The sequence below is a fragment of the Tyto alba genome, unplaced genomic scaffold (assembly GCF_018691265.1).
Source record: "Tyto alba isolate M040663 unplaced genomic scaffold, T.alba_DEE_v4.0 Super-Scaffold_48, whole genome shotgun sequence".
Classification (NCBI taxonomy): Eukaryota; Metazoa; Chordata; class Aves; order Strigiformes; family Tytonidae; genus Tyto; species Tyto alba.
Window position 1 is genome coordinate 1,886,402 of NW_024881324.1, and position 18,430 is coordinate 1,904,831.

Genomic DNA, 18,430 nt, shown 5'->3' on the forward strand with positions numbered 1-18,430 from the left:
CTGTAGCGTAATGGAAGTTGTGATTACTGCTTCAGAAATATTTAAGGTTTCTTTAGTGTAGCAATTGTGAAGAGTATTGCTAAAATTTTACCACCTTTTTTAAAGGCTTCAAACTAGATTGAAAGTATAGCTAATCATATATGTTTTTAATAGATTTGCAATGTTCATGTGCAGTCTTTTTTGAACCTTACATTACTAATCTATGTAATACTCCGGGTTTGATTATATCCCCTAAGCTAGTTACTGGGGTGGGGGGGAGGCTCTGCACTGGTCTCAATTTTCTGCTTCTTAAATGCAGTCGTCTGTCTGTAAAGCATGCTGATTCTCTTCAGTATAGACAGCAGTCTGTATCTTGAGCTTCCCTCATATCTTAAGTACTGTACACGTGTTGACAGGTTTCTTTAGCCTTGGATCCTTGACAATTACAGATGATTCAAAATAATGTATTTTAAGTATAATACATTGGGACCCATATTGTTTTGGATGGTATCCATGTGAAGGGTTTATTTAAAAAAAAATAAATTCCAGGAGAAGCCAGGAAAGTATAAGCAGTAGAAGTTTGTGATGTCATACCAGCAGAGAGACAAAAATCACAGGCATCAGTTCATTATTTTATTGTCTTGGAATTGTACAAGTGTCACAATTCTAAAAAGAAAAAAAACGAAACCTGTTTCAACTTCAGCCAATGAAGTTGTGTATCTTCTGATAATATTTGCAAACTTGCTTAGAAATTAAGAGACCTGTAAAATAAGATTTCCCTCCTTGTTCATAAGCAGACATATTGTTAATTTTACCCCAAAAAATTATGCTATTGTGTGATATCTGGAGCATTCCTAGATGAAAGCACACAGACATTCACAATATGAATCCTTTTATATGTAGCATGTGTATTTAAAGATGGTTGTAAATGGCTTCATTTTCGCTCTAGATTTTTTTTAACCCAAACTGAATTTTTGAGATAACCAGTTTGATGTCTCTTTATGACTTCAAGGTTCATGTTTCATTCGAACTGACCAGCTCGATGGAGAAACAGACTGGAAGCTGAAGGTTGCTGTCAGTTGTACGCAAAGATTGCCAGCTTTGGGGGTAAGCATTTTATCTGTTTGCTTTTAAGATATCTTCCATGTATGCATACATATCTTTTACAGAAAAGTTTGTTACAAGTATTGTAAGTATTGGTAAAGATCTGTTACCACAGTCTTAGTTTTTGCAATAAATAGGAGATAGATATCCCACTGAATGTGGAATGAGAAGTTGTTTATGCAAATATTCTTGATTTTACATTGAAAATAATCTGGGACAGAATAGGATTTTTATCTTTCAATTTAGCAGCTCTCATTGTGGTCCCCTCTGAGAGCCATACTCTGCAGAAGCATATCACAGTTACAGTGTTTTCAACCAAGTGTTACGCTGCAAGTGCAAGTCATTCTTGCCTCAAGAACCGGTGCTTTAGTCACTAACTTGTAAGCTTGGGAAAGAGCAGTCTGCTGTTGGAAGGTAAAGCGCTTTTTGTGAAGATGCTTTCTGGTCTGACTAGGTACAGCGTGCAAGTTCTTGCAAGGATGTCTTAAGAGTTGCCTGAGTGTGTGTATTTTTTGTGTGCATATATATGTTGCGCCACAGATAACTATTAAAATCGTGAAAAAGGACACGTGCCTGTCTGTATATGTATGTAAACATTCAAAATAGACACCTATCCACAAAAATGTATGTAGAATTGTATAAATGTCTCTTAATGAGAAGCAGAATTGTGTCCATTGTACTGGGGAAGCTTGCTATTTTACAGGAGAGTTGGCTTGGTATTAAGAGACTTCCTCTGAAAACATGTTCAAGTTACAAGCTTGTGGAAATTTTCCCATACAGAATTTCTGGTGTTTTGACACTAAATTCTTTGGGTGTTTTATTAAAGGCAAACATACATTTAGAGGACTGTTTATATGCTATCTCAATAGAAAAAATGTTAGATTATCTGCCAGATTTTAGCAGGACTGCTGCAGTTATTCTTCCAGAATTACAGAGTTGCTGCCACACTGAAATTAGCAAAAGGGGGGGGATTTTTTCCTGTGTTCATAGTGCTCTGCTACTGGCTTCACATGTGACAGGAGGAAGAAAAATTAGCTAGGCTTGTATTTAGAGGACTGGAGATGAGGAATGGTACTGAAGACTGGTCATGCCAAGTCAGGCTCCAAGACAGGAGTGTTCTGGTGCAAGAACAGACTTTAACAAGTATTCTGTAACCTGCCATTGAATTTAGGGTTTGTAATAATGCCTCTCCTGTAGGATTTTACCATTTAATCGTTGGCCTATCTTGTTTTCTCATTCAAAAAAAAAATCATTTGAGACAGATGCATGCATTTGACTAAAATCCAGTCGATTTTCTATCTTGCCTCGATTTTTTTTTTTTTTTTTTTTTTTGTGTAGTGTTTTTCAGATAGTTACAACTGTGTCCAACTTAACTATTATTTTTTACTTCCTCTTTTGTTTTGGAAGCATCACTGACTGCACTCAGCATGTACAACTCTTTGTGCAGAGCACTGCCTCTGAGTTCTGTTTGGTTACAATTTCAGTGTTCTGAGCTTGGAAGTTTCGGTGGTCTGAGCTTTGGTTCTGAGGCTGATGAAATCTGGAGTAAATTACAATGCAAAGGTTTCTCTACACTCTCCTTTGGAAAATAAAAGAAAAAAAGTTTTTTTAAAAAAATAGATAATTAAAAAAAAAAAAAAAACAAAAAAACAAAAAAAACAACAAATCCCTGTCTGAAATTCTCCCTCCTTGCTAGGAAGAAATAGACCTGGTAGTGCAGGGAATTGTTGTATTGCAACTTTTATATGATGTCCTTTGTTAAAAAAAAAAAAAAAAAAATTGGTTATCAGTAGACTTGTCCAAGAATTTGTTAAGCATCTATGGAGATAGTATAAAATTTTAGTTAAACCTGTGCATTTGATTTGAAAGAAGTAAATGTTCGTATTGTAGTTGTTTACAGTTGAAAATAAATCAGAAACAGTTGGAGAGTCTGCATTTGAATGGTAGGACATGCAGCCTCAACTTCCTGCAGAAGTAATGGTTTGCTTCAGATGGTGGTTGATTTGGACATGTCGGGAAGGGAAAGGCAAAGTATCGTCAAGAAATTATTTGTGTGTGTAACCAAGTCAACTGTACGATATAGTAACCATTTCTTCCTTCATTGTTTCCACTTACTAACCTACCTCTGATTGATCTGTGCTGCTTGCAAGATTTGCATAATCTCCTTCTTCTTGAACTGTCGGTTACAACCTGAGTTGCATCATCAGGTGCAGTTAATCAAGGAGCTATGTACACTTAACAAACCTTCCCTGGCTACTGGCAGCAAATGGAAGCCACCAAGCAGTTGATGTACCTCTGCCCTTTCTCTCATCATGCGGTTATTGGTGGTTAAGTGTGCTAGCCAAGATTTTCTCTGCATTAAGGTAACATGTCATCCTGAAGTAACTGACACTGGGTATAATACTTCCTGCCAGCTGAACTAAACTATCTCCCAAGTTTCATACTGTATGGTTTGGTCAAACCATTGACACTTGGTGGTCCTTCAATGAGATCATATTAAATGGCTACTTCCCAGCTGGTCTTAGACTGTCTGCAGTGGTCATGTCATGCATCTGCTTCACTCCTAAGCCCCATCTGTTTGAGAATATTTTGGGGAAATGGTAGCCTAATGCACCCAAATATAAATGCTTTTTAGGGGATACTCCCATCCATCACAGATGATAATACTTAGTGCACATCCCAGAAGGCTGTTTCCGTTTCTGTGGAAAGCACAGTGGTATTTTTTTAATTTCTGCAAAGACACTGCTACCTTTACTGAGATGGCAATCATATGCAAGAGTGTCGGCCATCTGAAGAAGCTCTGTGGGTGGACAACTTCAGAAGATCAGTATGAACCTCTAAGCAAGTTGTGAATTTCAAACTAACAAAAAATAGCATTATGGAGTTATTTTATTCTAAGCCTATCTTTTGTAATTCTAGTAGAGTCACAAGCTGTATCTGTATATAGTCTTGCATGTATTCTTTTTAAATTAAAATGCAGTGGGCAGGATTATTTGTTTATAGTTATGGTAAAAATAATGGGTTTCAAAAAAAGAGTACAAATAGGATACACACTTTAAACATGTAGGGGTAGTGCTTGGCACCCTTTGAAACTTTACACCCAGCTTATCTAAAATATGTAGTTGTAGTTTTTTCATCAAACCATGTTCAAGCTCTCTTGTACACACAGTAGAAGAAATCTGAAGCAACTAGGTTAAAAGTGAAGATCATTTGAGAAATAAATTTCAAGTAGACTTTTTCTCACCGTAGGCTTCTCCAGTATCCTCTGCTGCTGCAATCTTCTGTTAATAAAACTGAAAATTCAGGCAAGGTGTTTTCCAGATATTAACTTGAAAATGTCTGTTGCTTTGTAAAATATCCCTATGCTTTGTTTCTGTTCCTATCTTGAAAAAACACTGTTTTGCAGCAATTATTTACAGTGATTATCTTGCTAACCTGTACAGTGTGTTATAAGGACATATATACTTTCTGATAGGCTTAAAATTACTTTGCAGAAATGTGTTGGGGTTTGTAGCAGCCTAGCTAAGGACTGAGCTTTGTGCTCTGGTCTGGGATGAACTTGTTTTTTAACTTGCCTCTACAAAATGTGAGGAGAATCGGGCAGTGATCCTTCTGCTAAAAGAGGCGGCAAGGTCATGATCCTCCTCTCTCTCTGTTTGCAGTATGTGCTGCACAAGGTGGGCCATGCATCGTGTTTCTCCCCAAAATAATCGACATAGTGAAAATATAAGGCACTTTGGGGAACACCTATCGAAATGTTTTGGTTTAGCTTTTTTTAAAACCATCTATTAATGAAAACTTGTTTTGCTTTAAGGAGTTTTGGGAAATGAACTTTCCCAAATGCCAGATCATTCATACCTGATAAACGCTGGCTTCTGTCCGTTCAGTATAATGCTGCTGCTTCCCTAGGTAGCACAGTAGTTCTTCTGCTGTGCCAGTATTCCCCAAAATACTCACAAATAGTTTTTCCCCTGTGCTGGTTGTGCCGTAGCCAGCGCGGGAAGGAAGGCCGTGGCCGCTGGGCCCTGCCCTCAGGTGAGGGCGAGTCCCCCCCACCCTGGGCAGGGAACCGTGTCACAAGGGGTTTTGCGAGAATTCACAAAACTAATTTCAGATTAGTTGAGAGGCAGGGTAAGGAAAATGGGTAGCTCACAGTACATTCTGTGCCTGCGAAGAATTGCAGGAAGAGCTCAGAGTCCTGGTAGTCTTGTCCGTTTCAAAGGCACAAAGTTCATGTTTTAATTCAATACTGCCTTTAAACTGGATCGAAGGATCATATTTGTATGGGGGGCTGCAAAAACGGGTTAGGTTTATCAGGTGAACTTTATATGTTTTTAAGATAAACCAGCAGTTTACTGCAGGGGGTCCCTTCACAGGGAGAACCTGTTCATACAGGGGCGTGCCCGGCCCGATCTCTGGGGTCTGGCATTTTGCCCTTGCTGTCTCTGGGCCGAAGTTCTGGGGTTTTGCTGTAATGGAACAAATAGTTTTGGCTGACTTTCTGTCTGAAGAAGCAGTTGTTCGTTGCAGTAGTGCTTTTCCTGGAGTCCAGGGACTCTCCACATGTAAAGCAACACTTGTTATAGTGTCTTCTCCATGCGCTTGCATGGAGCTGTGGCTTACAGTTCATAATTACGTGTTTAAAAATATTTTTAATAATTTAAGAGGATGTCTGCAAGTTGAGCATAAAATAGACAACAATTTCATTGCGTGCTTGACAGAATATACTCCATAATTGTCACTCGTTTTGATTTCTTTAGTTATCAGCATGTATTTAGTATCGGTATGAGTTAGCTTTAGATAGGTGGTGAGTATCTTGTGTTGGCACGAGCGGTTGGTCGTGTCAGCTGAGCAGCACTGTAACCCTACCCGCTGTGACACCCCAAATAAACAGACCTGCGGACCTTCAGGGCTTTTCTTAAAGAACAGGTGACACCGCTAAGATGATCAGTACGGATTTTGTTGTCTTTCTAAAGCACTTAATGTGATCAGAGAATTAAAATTTCAAGAAGTAATTTAATGATGACTGAGCAGCAAATATCATAACACCTAGATTAGTTTTTTTACAGTTTCATAGTTATAGGTGGGGCAGTTCTTCTGAGGATACGCGTGCTCTGAGGCATTCTTCTCTAGCTTGTGATCAACTAAATTTATTAACAGCAATGAGGTCACTGTAATTTTCAATAAATGGTGACTTGCTGATTTACATCAGAAGATCCATACAGCAGTAAACAATACCATTTACATTTAATTAGTTTTATTGAACCAAAGGCAATTTTATTTGTAATGTACTACATGTTATGATTAAGAATGTATTTTAATGATCTTTAAGTAAGGTGAACAAATGTTGCCCTTGACCTAATAAAGGAGATTTTTCTATGTTATTGATAACTTCACTGTGAATTTTAAATTGTGAAATGCAAAAGAGAACATTTTCATTACTGTACCATCAAGTAATTTTCTGACTTGCAGTGTGGATGAAATGCATTGTTCTGAATTATTATTTTCAAATATGAGATAATTAAAAGCATATCATTTTTTTTAAGATCTTGTCTACTGTTGTATAAAACTAATTTTATTGCTTGAGACACAAGTCTGTCATATAGTTTCTTTAATCTAGAACTGTTACAATCCTTCTACCCAAGTGTTTTTTTTTTTTTTTCCCTTGAGTAAGAAAGTAACTGAGGTAATTTGTCCTCACTGTCTTCTAAAAGCAACGTAATTTTAGATGTAGAATACTGTTTCCATTGAACATATCAGTAGAACTATTTGGCTTCAGTGAAGAAGCAGTTCAATGCTTGTAGTAAAAAAAAAAAATATTTTCTGAAGCTGAATTTCATGAAGATCAAGTCCCTCATTAATTAAATAATAAAAAGTAGTTGTCTTTTTTAAAATATATTTAAATAATTTGTTTAAGGTAATTTCCCTTCTCCCTGCTTTTATATAGGGGGAAGCAATGATGTAACCTAACCAGGTAAATTTTCCATGCTTAGAGACCAGAAGTTATTTTTACATGTAGTGTTGCGTACAAATCGTGGTATCTCCTTGTTATATTCACTGTTGTACACTGCTTTCAAGACATTGAGATGAGAAATACATAGCTTCTACTGGGAAAGCAGCAATAGGTGAAGGAACATCATTGTACTCTTCAGAGTAACCTGTGTTGTTGAATGCAGTTTGTATGTAATCTGTCTTCTATAACTGTATCATTCTTTGGATTTCTTTTTCTTTCCCTTGATTTATAAAACTTCAGCTACTGTATTTTACTGGCCTGAGAATGAAGTCCTTTTGGAGTACAGAACATTGGGCTACAGCAAAAAAAAGTCCTTATCCCTTTTCTTTACTCTAATAGTGAAAATATACTTCAGAAAGCTACGGGGAACGTGTAATATGCTTGTATGTCTTTTTCTTTCTGCTACTCATGAATTGAAATGTCAATGAATGACCACCCCAGATTTTTCTCAGAGCATAGGGTTTTCTTACATTTTTTTAGTTTTAGGAAGAAACATGCACTTTTTGAATATTCTGCTGGTCCTAGTTTGTGGCGTTCCAGAATAATGCCATAAATGTGTAGGGACTGTGCAGATCCCAGTTTCTCAGAAAGATGGGTGGATTTGTTTCAGAGTTGAAATTCAAAAAAGAAGCGAAGCAACACATGAAAGTTTTGGTGTTAAATCAGAAATACAAAAGGAGAGCTAAAACATAACAAGATGCTAAAAGAATGTGGTAGAAATGTTTACATTTACAATGTAACAAGAGAGAACATCACAGTAGAAGAAAATAGATTAGAAACCAGGAAAATATATTACTGTACAAATGTCAATATACTTAAGGGGGATATTTCTGCTTCCTTTTATTCTAATGTTGCTTCCCACTAAGACATTCTTTGAAAAGAGAGATTGGTTCTTGGTTGACGCATTTCACTAGCAGTTTTTATTGTGTGTATGAGTATGTGTGTGGTATTAGTTTTCTGCTGTGCTATCCACTACTGAGACACTCTTTATTTTTCTTTGCATAATAAAGCACATAATAGCCTGGATTAGCTAAATTGTAGGTGATAACAGATTGGAAAGAAGTGAATGATGAAGATATAGGACACCACATGTGTATTAGTTTCATATGAATTATTTCTTGTGAACCTGATGAAAGTAGGTTGGAAGAACAAAGATGCAATAAATGAATTTGATGTGAAAGACTACAATAAATGGTTAACGGTTTAAGATAAAGATAATTTGTGACAGTTAATGTTCGGATTTGATACGTGTTTTAAAAAGCATGTGAAATACAAAGTCTGTGTATTATTACAAGGTATGACGTGGGAGATTTCTTGCATGCAGAATATAAATAGAAATACAAATTCATTACTTATAAATTACGCATTTTTAAACTAAGGTCAAACCCATTTGATAAATGTACAGTAGATTTTTAAAAAACATCTGGAAAAGTGAAAAAATAATGATACTGAAAAATCTGTAGCCATTTTATCAGAGAAACCAAAAGATAAAAGTGTATCAGACTTTAAGACGTTAACAGAGGTAGACAGTTGCACCTTCAGTTAATTTTTGTAATGTTCAAATTATGTACTATTCAAATATAGTTATTTTTTGTTATATTCAAAATTATGAACAACAAATAATGACATGCTTTTTAAATTAGCTACATTTGTGCCAAGGTGTGGTTATATGTCTATGAAAGAGACTGTAAAATTAATTCTGCTTTTGAAGATAGCACATTCTAGCTAGCATGAACAGGGTGCTCTAGCCATGGAATCTGGTCCTCAGAGATGGTGTCTTATTAGCCTTTTGCAAGATTCGTCCAGTAATAAAGGATAGAGGTAACTCAGACAGTTGGGTATTGCATACGGTGAGAAGGTAGACGCTCTTGCATTTCATCAGAGGTTACAATTCTTAGATCGTCTGGGATTTGGTATTAAGCATCTGCTCCTCTCCAGTGTAGAAATTGGATTGTGGATCAATGCACGAGTGGTCTACTCATGTTGAAAAATCTCAGCTGCTCTTGGTTCTGACCATCTAAAAAGCACCAAAAGGTTTGATTTTATGGTGAGAAAGAAGTCCCTGATATCAGGTTTTTAACAATTAGCCTGTGTTATTTTGAGGGGAGGTGGATGTTTCAGAGCAATTACCTGATGAAAGAATTATTTCAAAATTTTAAGGTGATCTTCCCTGGGCCTCCAAGCACAGCTCTTAAGATCTATCAGACTTTTTTTCTTCCTTACCTTGTTTATACCACACTGCCATCTATTTATAGAGCTTGCTACTGTAGTATCTGAGAATCTCTTATTATTCTTAGTTTTAGATAGGAACGTTCATTGGTTGTTTGCTGTCATGAGCAGTATAGTGTATCCCTGACTTTAAGCCTTTGAGTCATACTGTTGATGTAACCAGGCTTTCTTAAAGCTGATGGGCATTTCTCATGTGTTGAATGTAGATGTGTTTGAGCATTTAAGAGAATGTAGATCAATTTTATTTTTTCTTCTTGTATTCAGTTGGATTTGTCCTTGCTGGAAAAGTATTTTGTTTCCAGTTTTGATCAAAACAAATCAAAACAAACAAACAAACAAAAAACCAAAACAAAAAAAAAAACAACACTTTATTTTTAAAAGAACATATATATGGAAAATATTTTAAGATTATACTATTATAAATTAAAATGGGGATATTAAGAGAAAATAAATTAGATAAAATTTCTAACATAAATGTAAAACAGTGTAGCGTTTGAACTATCAACACATTTAGAGTATCATCTTGGATCTGGTTCCTTTATAGCAAGGTGTACTGAAAAAACAGTGTTTCTTAGTTGAGTAAAAAAATTCATGAACTTAACTTGGGGTGGTGAGGGTCGTAAACTGGAATCTTTACCACTAAAAGGTTCTTCAAAATATGTGATGGAATTTAAGTTTAAATAATAGTAAGCACATTCATCTGTTTTACAGGATCTCTTTTCAATCAATGCTTATGTTTATGCTCAGAAGCCACAGCTGGATATTCACAGTTTCGAGGGTACCTTCACGCGGGTAAGTAGTGTATGTAAACACAGTTCTACTTCTCTCTTCCATTTCTCAGTGTAAGTGAAACCTATACTTAGTGTTGAAGTTGTATCAGATCTTTCCTTAGCTTTTACAACGGTATTTTTTTAACATACTCCTGCCATGGCGATACTTCATATAAAAGATATCCTGGTAAATATGTATTGCAGAAAGCTAATACAAAAAGAATATCTGAAAAAAAAGTAGAATCTGAGAATTGGGCATTTGTTGACATCACTATAATCTTTTTATATGAAACCATTTGTATATTAGTATATGTTGTTTGTCTCTAGGCATCTAATGTATTGTTCACATGTGTCAAAAAAGTGGCAACTTGAATATATTCAGTAGCCTGAGACAATGCAACTGCTAATTTATGTGCAGTAAAAATGTGCCTTGTTTAACAGCATTTCTGTTCCAGGGAAAACTACTACTTCTAAAGTTATCTCAAAAAATAAAATAAAACTAAAAGCTACTTATAGGGGATTTAGGAAATCATTGTTCCAGATAGAATTATGTTCAAAACTGAATGTGATAATAACAATGCAATAATTTCTGTGACTTTTTTCTGTTATTTTCTAAAGGTGGCCTGCTAAAGTTAACCCTTCAAAGCAGGGTGACCTAATAGGTAGCAATTTTTTTTAATCACTTTACAGAGTTGTGGCATTATATTAGCAAATACAGTGATTGTTTTGTTTATTTTAGCCAAACTCAGTGTTAGTAGACTCATTCCTCTTGATAGTTTGTTTCTAAAATAATTTGAGAGAATTAACTACTATGGAGGTAGAGAAGGGCTTTTTTACCCAAGTGACTCAAATTGGTAATAGATTTTGTTCAGTAATTGGAATTCCAGCTCACAATTTTAAGTACACTGATGAATGAGATATTACAGTTGTTGGCTCTCAAAGACCAATTTATACCAGTTATGTAGTTCATGCTGCCTACAAAGTAAATGTCATTTGACTGTACCTTCCAAAGCTGTAAGCAACAGTGTTTACTTAAACCCTGTATTGACCAACTGCCCAAATGAAACCTCTATTAACAGCTGTAAAATTCATGTTATTCCTGTCCCAGTGGCTAAGTGTATACTTTTCTAAATATAAATTGAACTCCTCAGAGCTTATTTAACAACTCTGGTACATGTAACTGAGATATTGGGAAATCATCATTAAACAGTTGCTCCCTGTTGTGGCTTCTGTTTGTACATGTAATAAGAGCTGTGTGATTCAAGCATCCCTGATATGTGTAAATAACCCCAATGCATTTTATGCTTTCAGGTTTACATATGTATTATTTTGACTGCTTCAGTAGGAAGGGCAGTTTAAACTGAACTCATGTGTTCATGCATGTGAGGGCAGTGCCCTCAGATTTGGTTCACAGTGGATCATTCTGTAGATATTTTCAGATTTTTTTTTTTTTTTTGTTAACACATAACTTCTGCATAGCAAAATGTTTTAGGACACTTATTTACTGATTTATATTTCTCCTTCTTCTTGTAAGCCTGTGCTTCTTACACTAAATCAGTTTTTGCATCTAATTTCTATTTTATGTTAAAGTAAAAAAAATTACTGTGCTTAATGATGGTAATGCATACATTTTTCCTACTTAAGCATTGATGTTCAAAGAATTCTTGCAAGGGTAGGTTGACAGGGTAATAGCACATTGATTTTTTTTTTTTCTTTTCTTTTCTTTTTTTTTTTTTTTTCCCCCCATTATGAAGACAGAGTACTAACAATGTAGAAGACAAACTTAGATAATTTCAAAAAGTACATGGCCATAAAACAAAACAGAAACTTAGGTGTACAGCTCTGGAGTTTTTATAAGGGAACAACTTCTCTTAAGCACTTATATGTGAGAAATATATCCATAGCAAAGCTGATAGCTGACAGAAGATACCTTTTTGCAGTACAGCTGCATAACCACATCAGGAGGAGTTACAGCTCTGCTGTACTCTACTGATGTCTGCCAGCTTCATATGGAGTCATTTTTTGTTGTCTTCCATGGATTTTGGCACGTTAGATTCAGTCAGTGCATGAAAGCAAGTGCGTGTCCTTGCATGGTCATGCGGGAAGGATCTTGTCTGGCCCTTACATAATGGTGTAAGTTAATTCCTCTCCTCCTCTCCCCTCTTCTGTACATCCTACCAAGAAACAATAGATGAGCTAAATTAGCATTCTGTGAAAATTTGTGAGATTTTTTTTTTATTTTTTCTCAGGGCATCATCAATGTCTTGGCTAAGCTTATGTTGAAATAGTGATGCACAGAAGAGGGATTGACACAGACATAACTACTTGAGTTTCTCATCTGTCTGATGCTCCTCTGCAGGCTTGATAAGCAAGGAAGCTATTTCATCAGGTCTGAAGACGAGTGGGAAAACCACATATCTGTAGAAAGAGAATAAAAGGCAGCTATACGTCTTAACCCAGCTCTTACCAGGTGGAGCCCAAAGAGTATTCTAGAACATTTCGTCAGTGTATACTGACATGACTAGTATTTACATTTTGCTTACAGGTTCTGTGCAGAATTATGGAAATTCTCTCTTCTGCTTTTGACCCCTTGGCTGGTTTTTGTTTAAATTTGGGTCCTTCTTCGACCATTCCCTTAAGAATCTTTTCCTTTATTTTCTCCTCTGTTGCAGCTCTGTGCTATCATCTCAGTCTCTTTACTTTGGGAATATCTATAAAACTTTTTTTTAATTCCACTAGAAATCTCAGAGAACTGATTCCTTGGAGTTTAGTTCATCTGCTGTAATAAGCTTTTTTTTTCTATAGTACAGAGCTGGTATCATTTTTTGCAATATAACACCTTGTCAGATTTTTAAAAACTACCTTGTTGCAAAACCTGTTGCATGTAGCTGCTGATGCTTCGGAAAAATACATATCAAGATGTGAGCACTGAAAATTATATATTTATTTATTAATAGAATTTCTGGCCTGGGGCTGATTATACAGATGTTTTCTTGGTTGAGTCTTGTATTAGAGAAAATGTTGAGTCACTTGTTTTCTTTATATTTGCTGTTAAAGAATGACCTGTTTTGAAACAATGGTTGTGTTAACTTCAATTTGGCTTAATTTTATGTTGCCACTAAAGGGAATGGGTATTATGTTTTGCATCTCCTTTTTGCTCACCTTCCTTGTGCTGGCACTAACAGCCAGACTAGGGAGCAAATGTGTGCAGAACCTAATGTGACACTGTCCAAAATACATATGCCAGTAAATGGGACATAGCAAGAATAATTAACAGTGTGATTGGGGTGGGGAAGGAATCTCTTTCAGTGATGCAACTAAACTGATGCATATTCTTCCTCTTTCCTGCAAAAGTTGGTGGGGGTGGTTGTGCTTCATCCTGTCAGGTAGGAATAGGGTCAGAAAAGGTCAAATGGAAGTGGTACACTGGTTCATTCAGGGATTAGGTATTTCGTCTCAAAGGCTTCTGTTTTTATCTGAAAAAAATTCTAATAAGCTGTAGATTTGAACCTTGTAAATGGCTACTTGAAATTTGTCATGATCCTTGGTCATCTGTATGATGAATTCAGGAATGAGAGTAGGATATTAAATTTTTATTTCACTGCTCATCTGTTCCCTTTTCTCTGCACATGCAAGAGCTACAGACTAATTTCCTAGAATGGGAACTTTAGACAGTTTAAACCTCTCTGATCAATACTGCACATTATTTCAAACCCCAAGCCTGAATATGAATCTTGAATGCAATACTTAACTGCAACTATTCTGGTAATGAACTTAATTCAGAATTTAAAGACCAATAAACGTACAGCTGCCAAATGAAATTCAACCCAGCAGACCTTAAGTGGAAACTTCATCAGCCGGACAAAGAAGCCCTTGTATGTTGAATTTCTGCTACTAGAATGAGTGATGGATTTCATTTACCCCAAAACATATATTGTACTGTTAGTTGTAGTAGCGTCAGAAAATTTGCAGATCTATTTCTCCTTACCACAGCCCCAGTCTTGTTCAGGAATCAGAGTCCTTGTCCCTCCCCTGCTTCATCTATCCAAAAGTAGAAATAAAAATAACGTTAAACAGCTGAACTCGTAACCCGTAAATATACTTCTTATTTTTCATTTAAGTAGTTCATGGCAAATGAAAAATAAGGTTAAGTCATCATCTGTTTGGGTATAGAAGGCGTGATGTTTGGTAAACTGAATGAACTGGCGAAAGGTGGAAATGTTAGATGAGGGCATAAAGACATGAAAGGATCATAGTGAAATAATGCAATAAAGGATCATAATGAAATAAGCAGAAGCTAACTGATCATCCAAACCATTCTTTTGATGGGCATGGCATGAGTGGAAAGAGGTAGCTCATTAAATGTTTTCCTATGTTGCGTGACCTAAAAGGAGGCATTTCCCTAAGTCTTGTAGCAGGTAGACATTGGACAAGAGACTTTTTCCTGGCTGTGTTGTCAGCTCTTCATAATCACTGCAGGGCTTTCGATTTCTTCTTGGTGTATGGAAGAGTTTAATAATTCACTGTCTTAAAATCTGCTAACTGAAGAATAAGCTGAGGCAGAGAAAAAAATATTTTCCTAGCTTAGTATCCTATTCCTGACAGTAGCCAAAAGCAGACTGCTAGGAAAGAGAATACGACTAGAATAAGGAGATGGTAATGCCTCTTCAGAAGATTCTTCTGTCTCTTAACAGCTTGTGATGTGGGAACCTCCCGAGTCAGAGCTGGTTTCTGTAAGTAACCTGCAATGAATTTTCCTTCTTTAAACCTACCCAGTCTTCCCTTGAACTTGTGTAACTTTAGCATGCAAATAGGAAGAAGTTGTACAGGTCAATTACATATTTTTATGAAAAGCAATTGCCTGTTGTTTGAATTTTTCTGACTTTATTTATGACTTCCTTCTTCTTTGGTAAGACAGAAGTATCTATCTTCCTTTTCTAGGTGCCCATTTCATGTCTGTCATGTTCCTTGGTAGAGTTCAGGTTTATTTAGTTGTATGTAGTATGGAAGCTACATTGACCGCCCTTGTTGCCCCTTTTGAACATTTTCCAGTGTTTTCTGTTATCTCCTTGGAATAAGGGGAATGGAGGAGGGATTAAAAACTGCATACTTAAGATTTGGGCAAACCATAGATTTCTCTGTAGAAGCATGATTTGTTGTTCTGTTTTTCTCTTGTACTAATTCTAAGCATTTAGCTTGTTCTTGACTATTAATTTAGTGTTTTGGTAGATTTGTAATAATCCCAAAATTAGTTTTCTAAGTAGTTTTGATCAGCTCAGAGCTCATCACGTCGAAGGTGGGATGTTTTTTTCCTTTTTGTGCATTGCTTTACATTTCACTGCATAGAATTTTATCTGTCTGCTTTTTTGTAGAATATATTAACCTACTGTATTACCCCACTATTAAATCACAGATGCTTTTCTATAGCTATTTTGTTCTGGAGTCTTACTTCAGTCTTATGTAGAGTTGCAATTACAAAGGTATGCAAGGATGCAGCACCGAACATTTCTTTGAACTCTACAACTTTTCTGCATCTCTAATTCTGTATATGAATTCTATGCTAATGGCCAGTTAAAATTCAAATTCTTTCTTCATGCTGAAATTCAACATAATGCAAAAAAGACTACTTCAGTATGATTGTAGTTTTAGTAAGCGGTAGATGGGAAATTATCTCTTCCAGTGTTTGGGGGGGAGCTATTTGGAGTCCCACTGTGGACAAACATATTCTCTATAGATCTTGTGAGGGCAAAATACAAAAACTTTTTTATTTATTGAGACTGAATTAATCACAAGTATGGTATTCACATCTGTGTTGTGTCGGTGTATGTTGGTGTTTGTAAAAGTACGGAATCTTTGTGATCAGCTCCCTGTTAATCATCCTATTATATGCCTGCTAGGGACCTCTGATAAACCCTGTCATGATTTGCTTTTTGAAGTATAGTAGTGAGTTCTTACAAATAAAAGCATTTTTCTTGTGCACCTATACATTGTTTTCAGTTGACCTTGTGATGCAGTGAGAAACTCCACAAATTTCTTGTTCAGAATACTTGAGAAGAATTTCCTTTTTTTTCAGGGTATGACAGTAGATAGTGTAAAAATCAAGCAAGTTGGCACAGTTTGGACTATGCAGAATAGTTTGTGGATGACAAAAAGTAATAAAGGTTAGGATGTGTGCTCTTGACTGAGAACAATCTCTGCATCTCATGGCAAGTTTTGTGAACTTAAGACTCCTGCTTGGTGCCAGGCCCACCATTTGGGTTGAAAGTGGCAGCCTTCTACTCTTGTCACAAATGCCTAATCAGCAGTGTCTGTATGAAAGTATGAAAGGATTTCAGGAATTTTGTCCTGTTAGATTCAACAATTCTTGAAAAGCCCATGATAGGAATGAAAAAATTCAATCTCTGTTTTCAGCTCACATATGGCCAGTTTATGCCCTAGCCTTGTAGAAACAGATTCTGGAGCCTCTAGATAAATTCCACATGGAAACTTAGCACTGGACATGATCGTGTTTCAACATTATAGGTGTAGATAGCAATCTTTCCACCGACTGCTATGTCCCAAACAGCTGCAGTTAGTATTTTGACTAGATTAGTAGCATCTTCCTCTGGAGAAACTAGTATTCTTGGATAGTTTCTACTTAGACTTGTATGTCCATACACTGCTTAATTAGGCTTTCAGAAGGCTAAAATAATAATGGGGTCCAAATAACCCAGAAACGGTCATGAATCAAACCAAGAATCTAGCATTATGAAGTTAGGAAAAATTATCCAAAAATTTAGGCTGTGGATGAACCCTATCAAAGTCACTCGTCTCAGAAATAAGTTACCAACACTATTACAAAGATGATTGGTAATTGCTACAAATGATGCTTTCTTGAACTAGATCAGAATACTCTTCTTGCGTTTAATGCTTCAGTGATCAAGACTTCGTGTGTTCCTAATACTACCTATAATTTTGAATATTGCTATAACTGCTGATCCTGTTTTACCTTCAGAGATATATTTTCAGTTCTCTACAGCTAGATATTCTTTGACCTATCAATATGAAGTTCTACTTCTGTTATGTAGCAATATCTTGGAATTCGCTACTTCCGTTCTTTGTAGTACTTCCCAACTACTGAAAATTCCTACATGATGTCATATTATTCCATGAGAGTGGGCTTGTAATTGCTGTTGTCTTAAACATAATGTATTTTAATTGTTAGCAGCATGGCAAATAATTTTTGCAGTATTAATGCCTTAGGTAAGAATCAAAAAATATTTCTCCTTTTTCTTAGTGAAAGACTAATCTTATAGAACACTGATGATTCTTGACAGAATTTTTACTTCATTATGAGTCTTCATTCAAAACTTGTGGTTTTCTTCTTACAGCTAATTCTCTGTCCTCTCTCTCTTCCCCTCTATTTCTGGCAGAATGGTTCTCCATGCCTTTTAAACAATGATTTTTCTTCACTTAAGAGAATAAGAGCTATAGTTTCCTTGCAACATATGGATCTTTTGAAGTACACACAAAAATTTGTTTTAGGAACAGAAATTTGTAAGCAGCTCATCCTGTGATTGGTGGTTGTTTCCAAATAGAGATGAAAAATGGACATAAGTTTTGATTATTGACATTATGTAGAATTTATTGTGTATTTTGGTAAATCGGTGGTCCCCCTTTCCCTACAAAATATATAGCACAATCTGTAATTCCATCAAATATACTTGATTATCCTACCTCCTAAAGTTTCCTTTAGTTGTAAACAGCACATTTCACAGCTGCTAATGAGTAACAAATCTGTACATGCTCCAAATTGATTATGAGAGATTAAGTCTGTTTACAATCTGTGGACCATTATTGCTTGGGAGGAGAGAGGGGAGGAAAAAGGTTTAAAATAATCATGGAGGCAATTTCCTATTGGAAATATTTTTTCATTGGATATATATTTTGTAAATATGTGGTAAGACAACAGAAGTGTGCATTTCTTTTGAAAAGTCTAAATACTCTTCCCTGAAGTTGATATGATGTCACTTGGGTTGAAAAATGATGATGGCCATAACTTACTATATGAATTATAGATGATTTAAATCATCATAGAGAATAGAATATTAATTTTTGGTGGTTAGTGTTCGTAACTTGATCTAACTGCTTGGTATAGCAAATTGTTCTGCAGTTTGGTGCATCTGAGGAAAACGTTCCTCTTAAAACACTGTTGACTTCAATTTTTTGAATTCAATTGGATTTAAGTAATATGAGCTTCAATCAGTATTTCACTTCTTGGGAGGTTTTTCGTGTGTGTGTATATAGACATATAACATATGTGCAGTGAATACACTATTATACAGTGTTTGATACA

The 18,430-nt window shown here is 35.8% G+C and overlaps 1 protein-coding gene across 3 annotated transcripts in view; it reads left to right on the plus strand.

Moving 5' to 3' along the window:
- Positions 1-18,430, plus strand: part of ATP9B (ATPase phospholipid transporting 9B (putative)) — a 166,512-nt gene that overhangs the window by 65,915 nt on the left and 82,167 nt on the right. For all 3 annotated transcript variants that reach the window (XM_032998843.2, XM_032998844.2, XM_032998845.2), the window contains 2 exons: positions 992-1,086; positions 10,037-10,117. In XM_032998843.2, the coding sequence (XP_032854734.2) occupies positions 992-1,086; positions 10,037-10,117 (176 nt within the window). The remainder of the gene's footprint in view (positions 1-991; positions 1,087-10,036; positions 10,118-18,430) is intronic.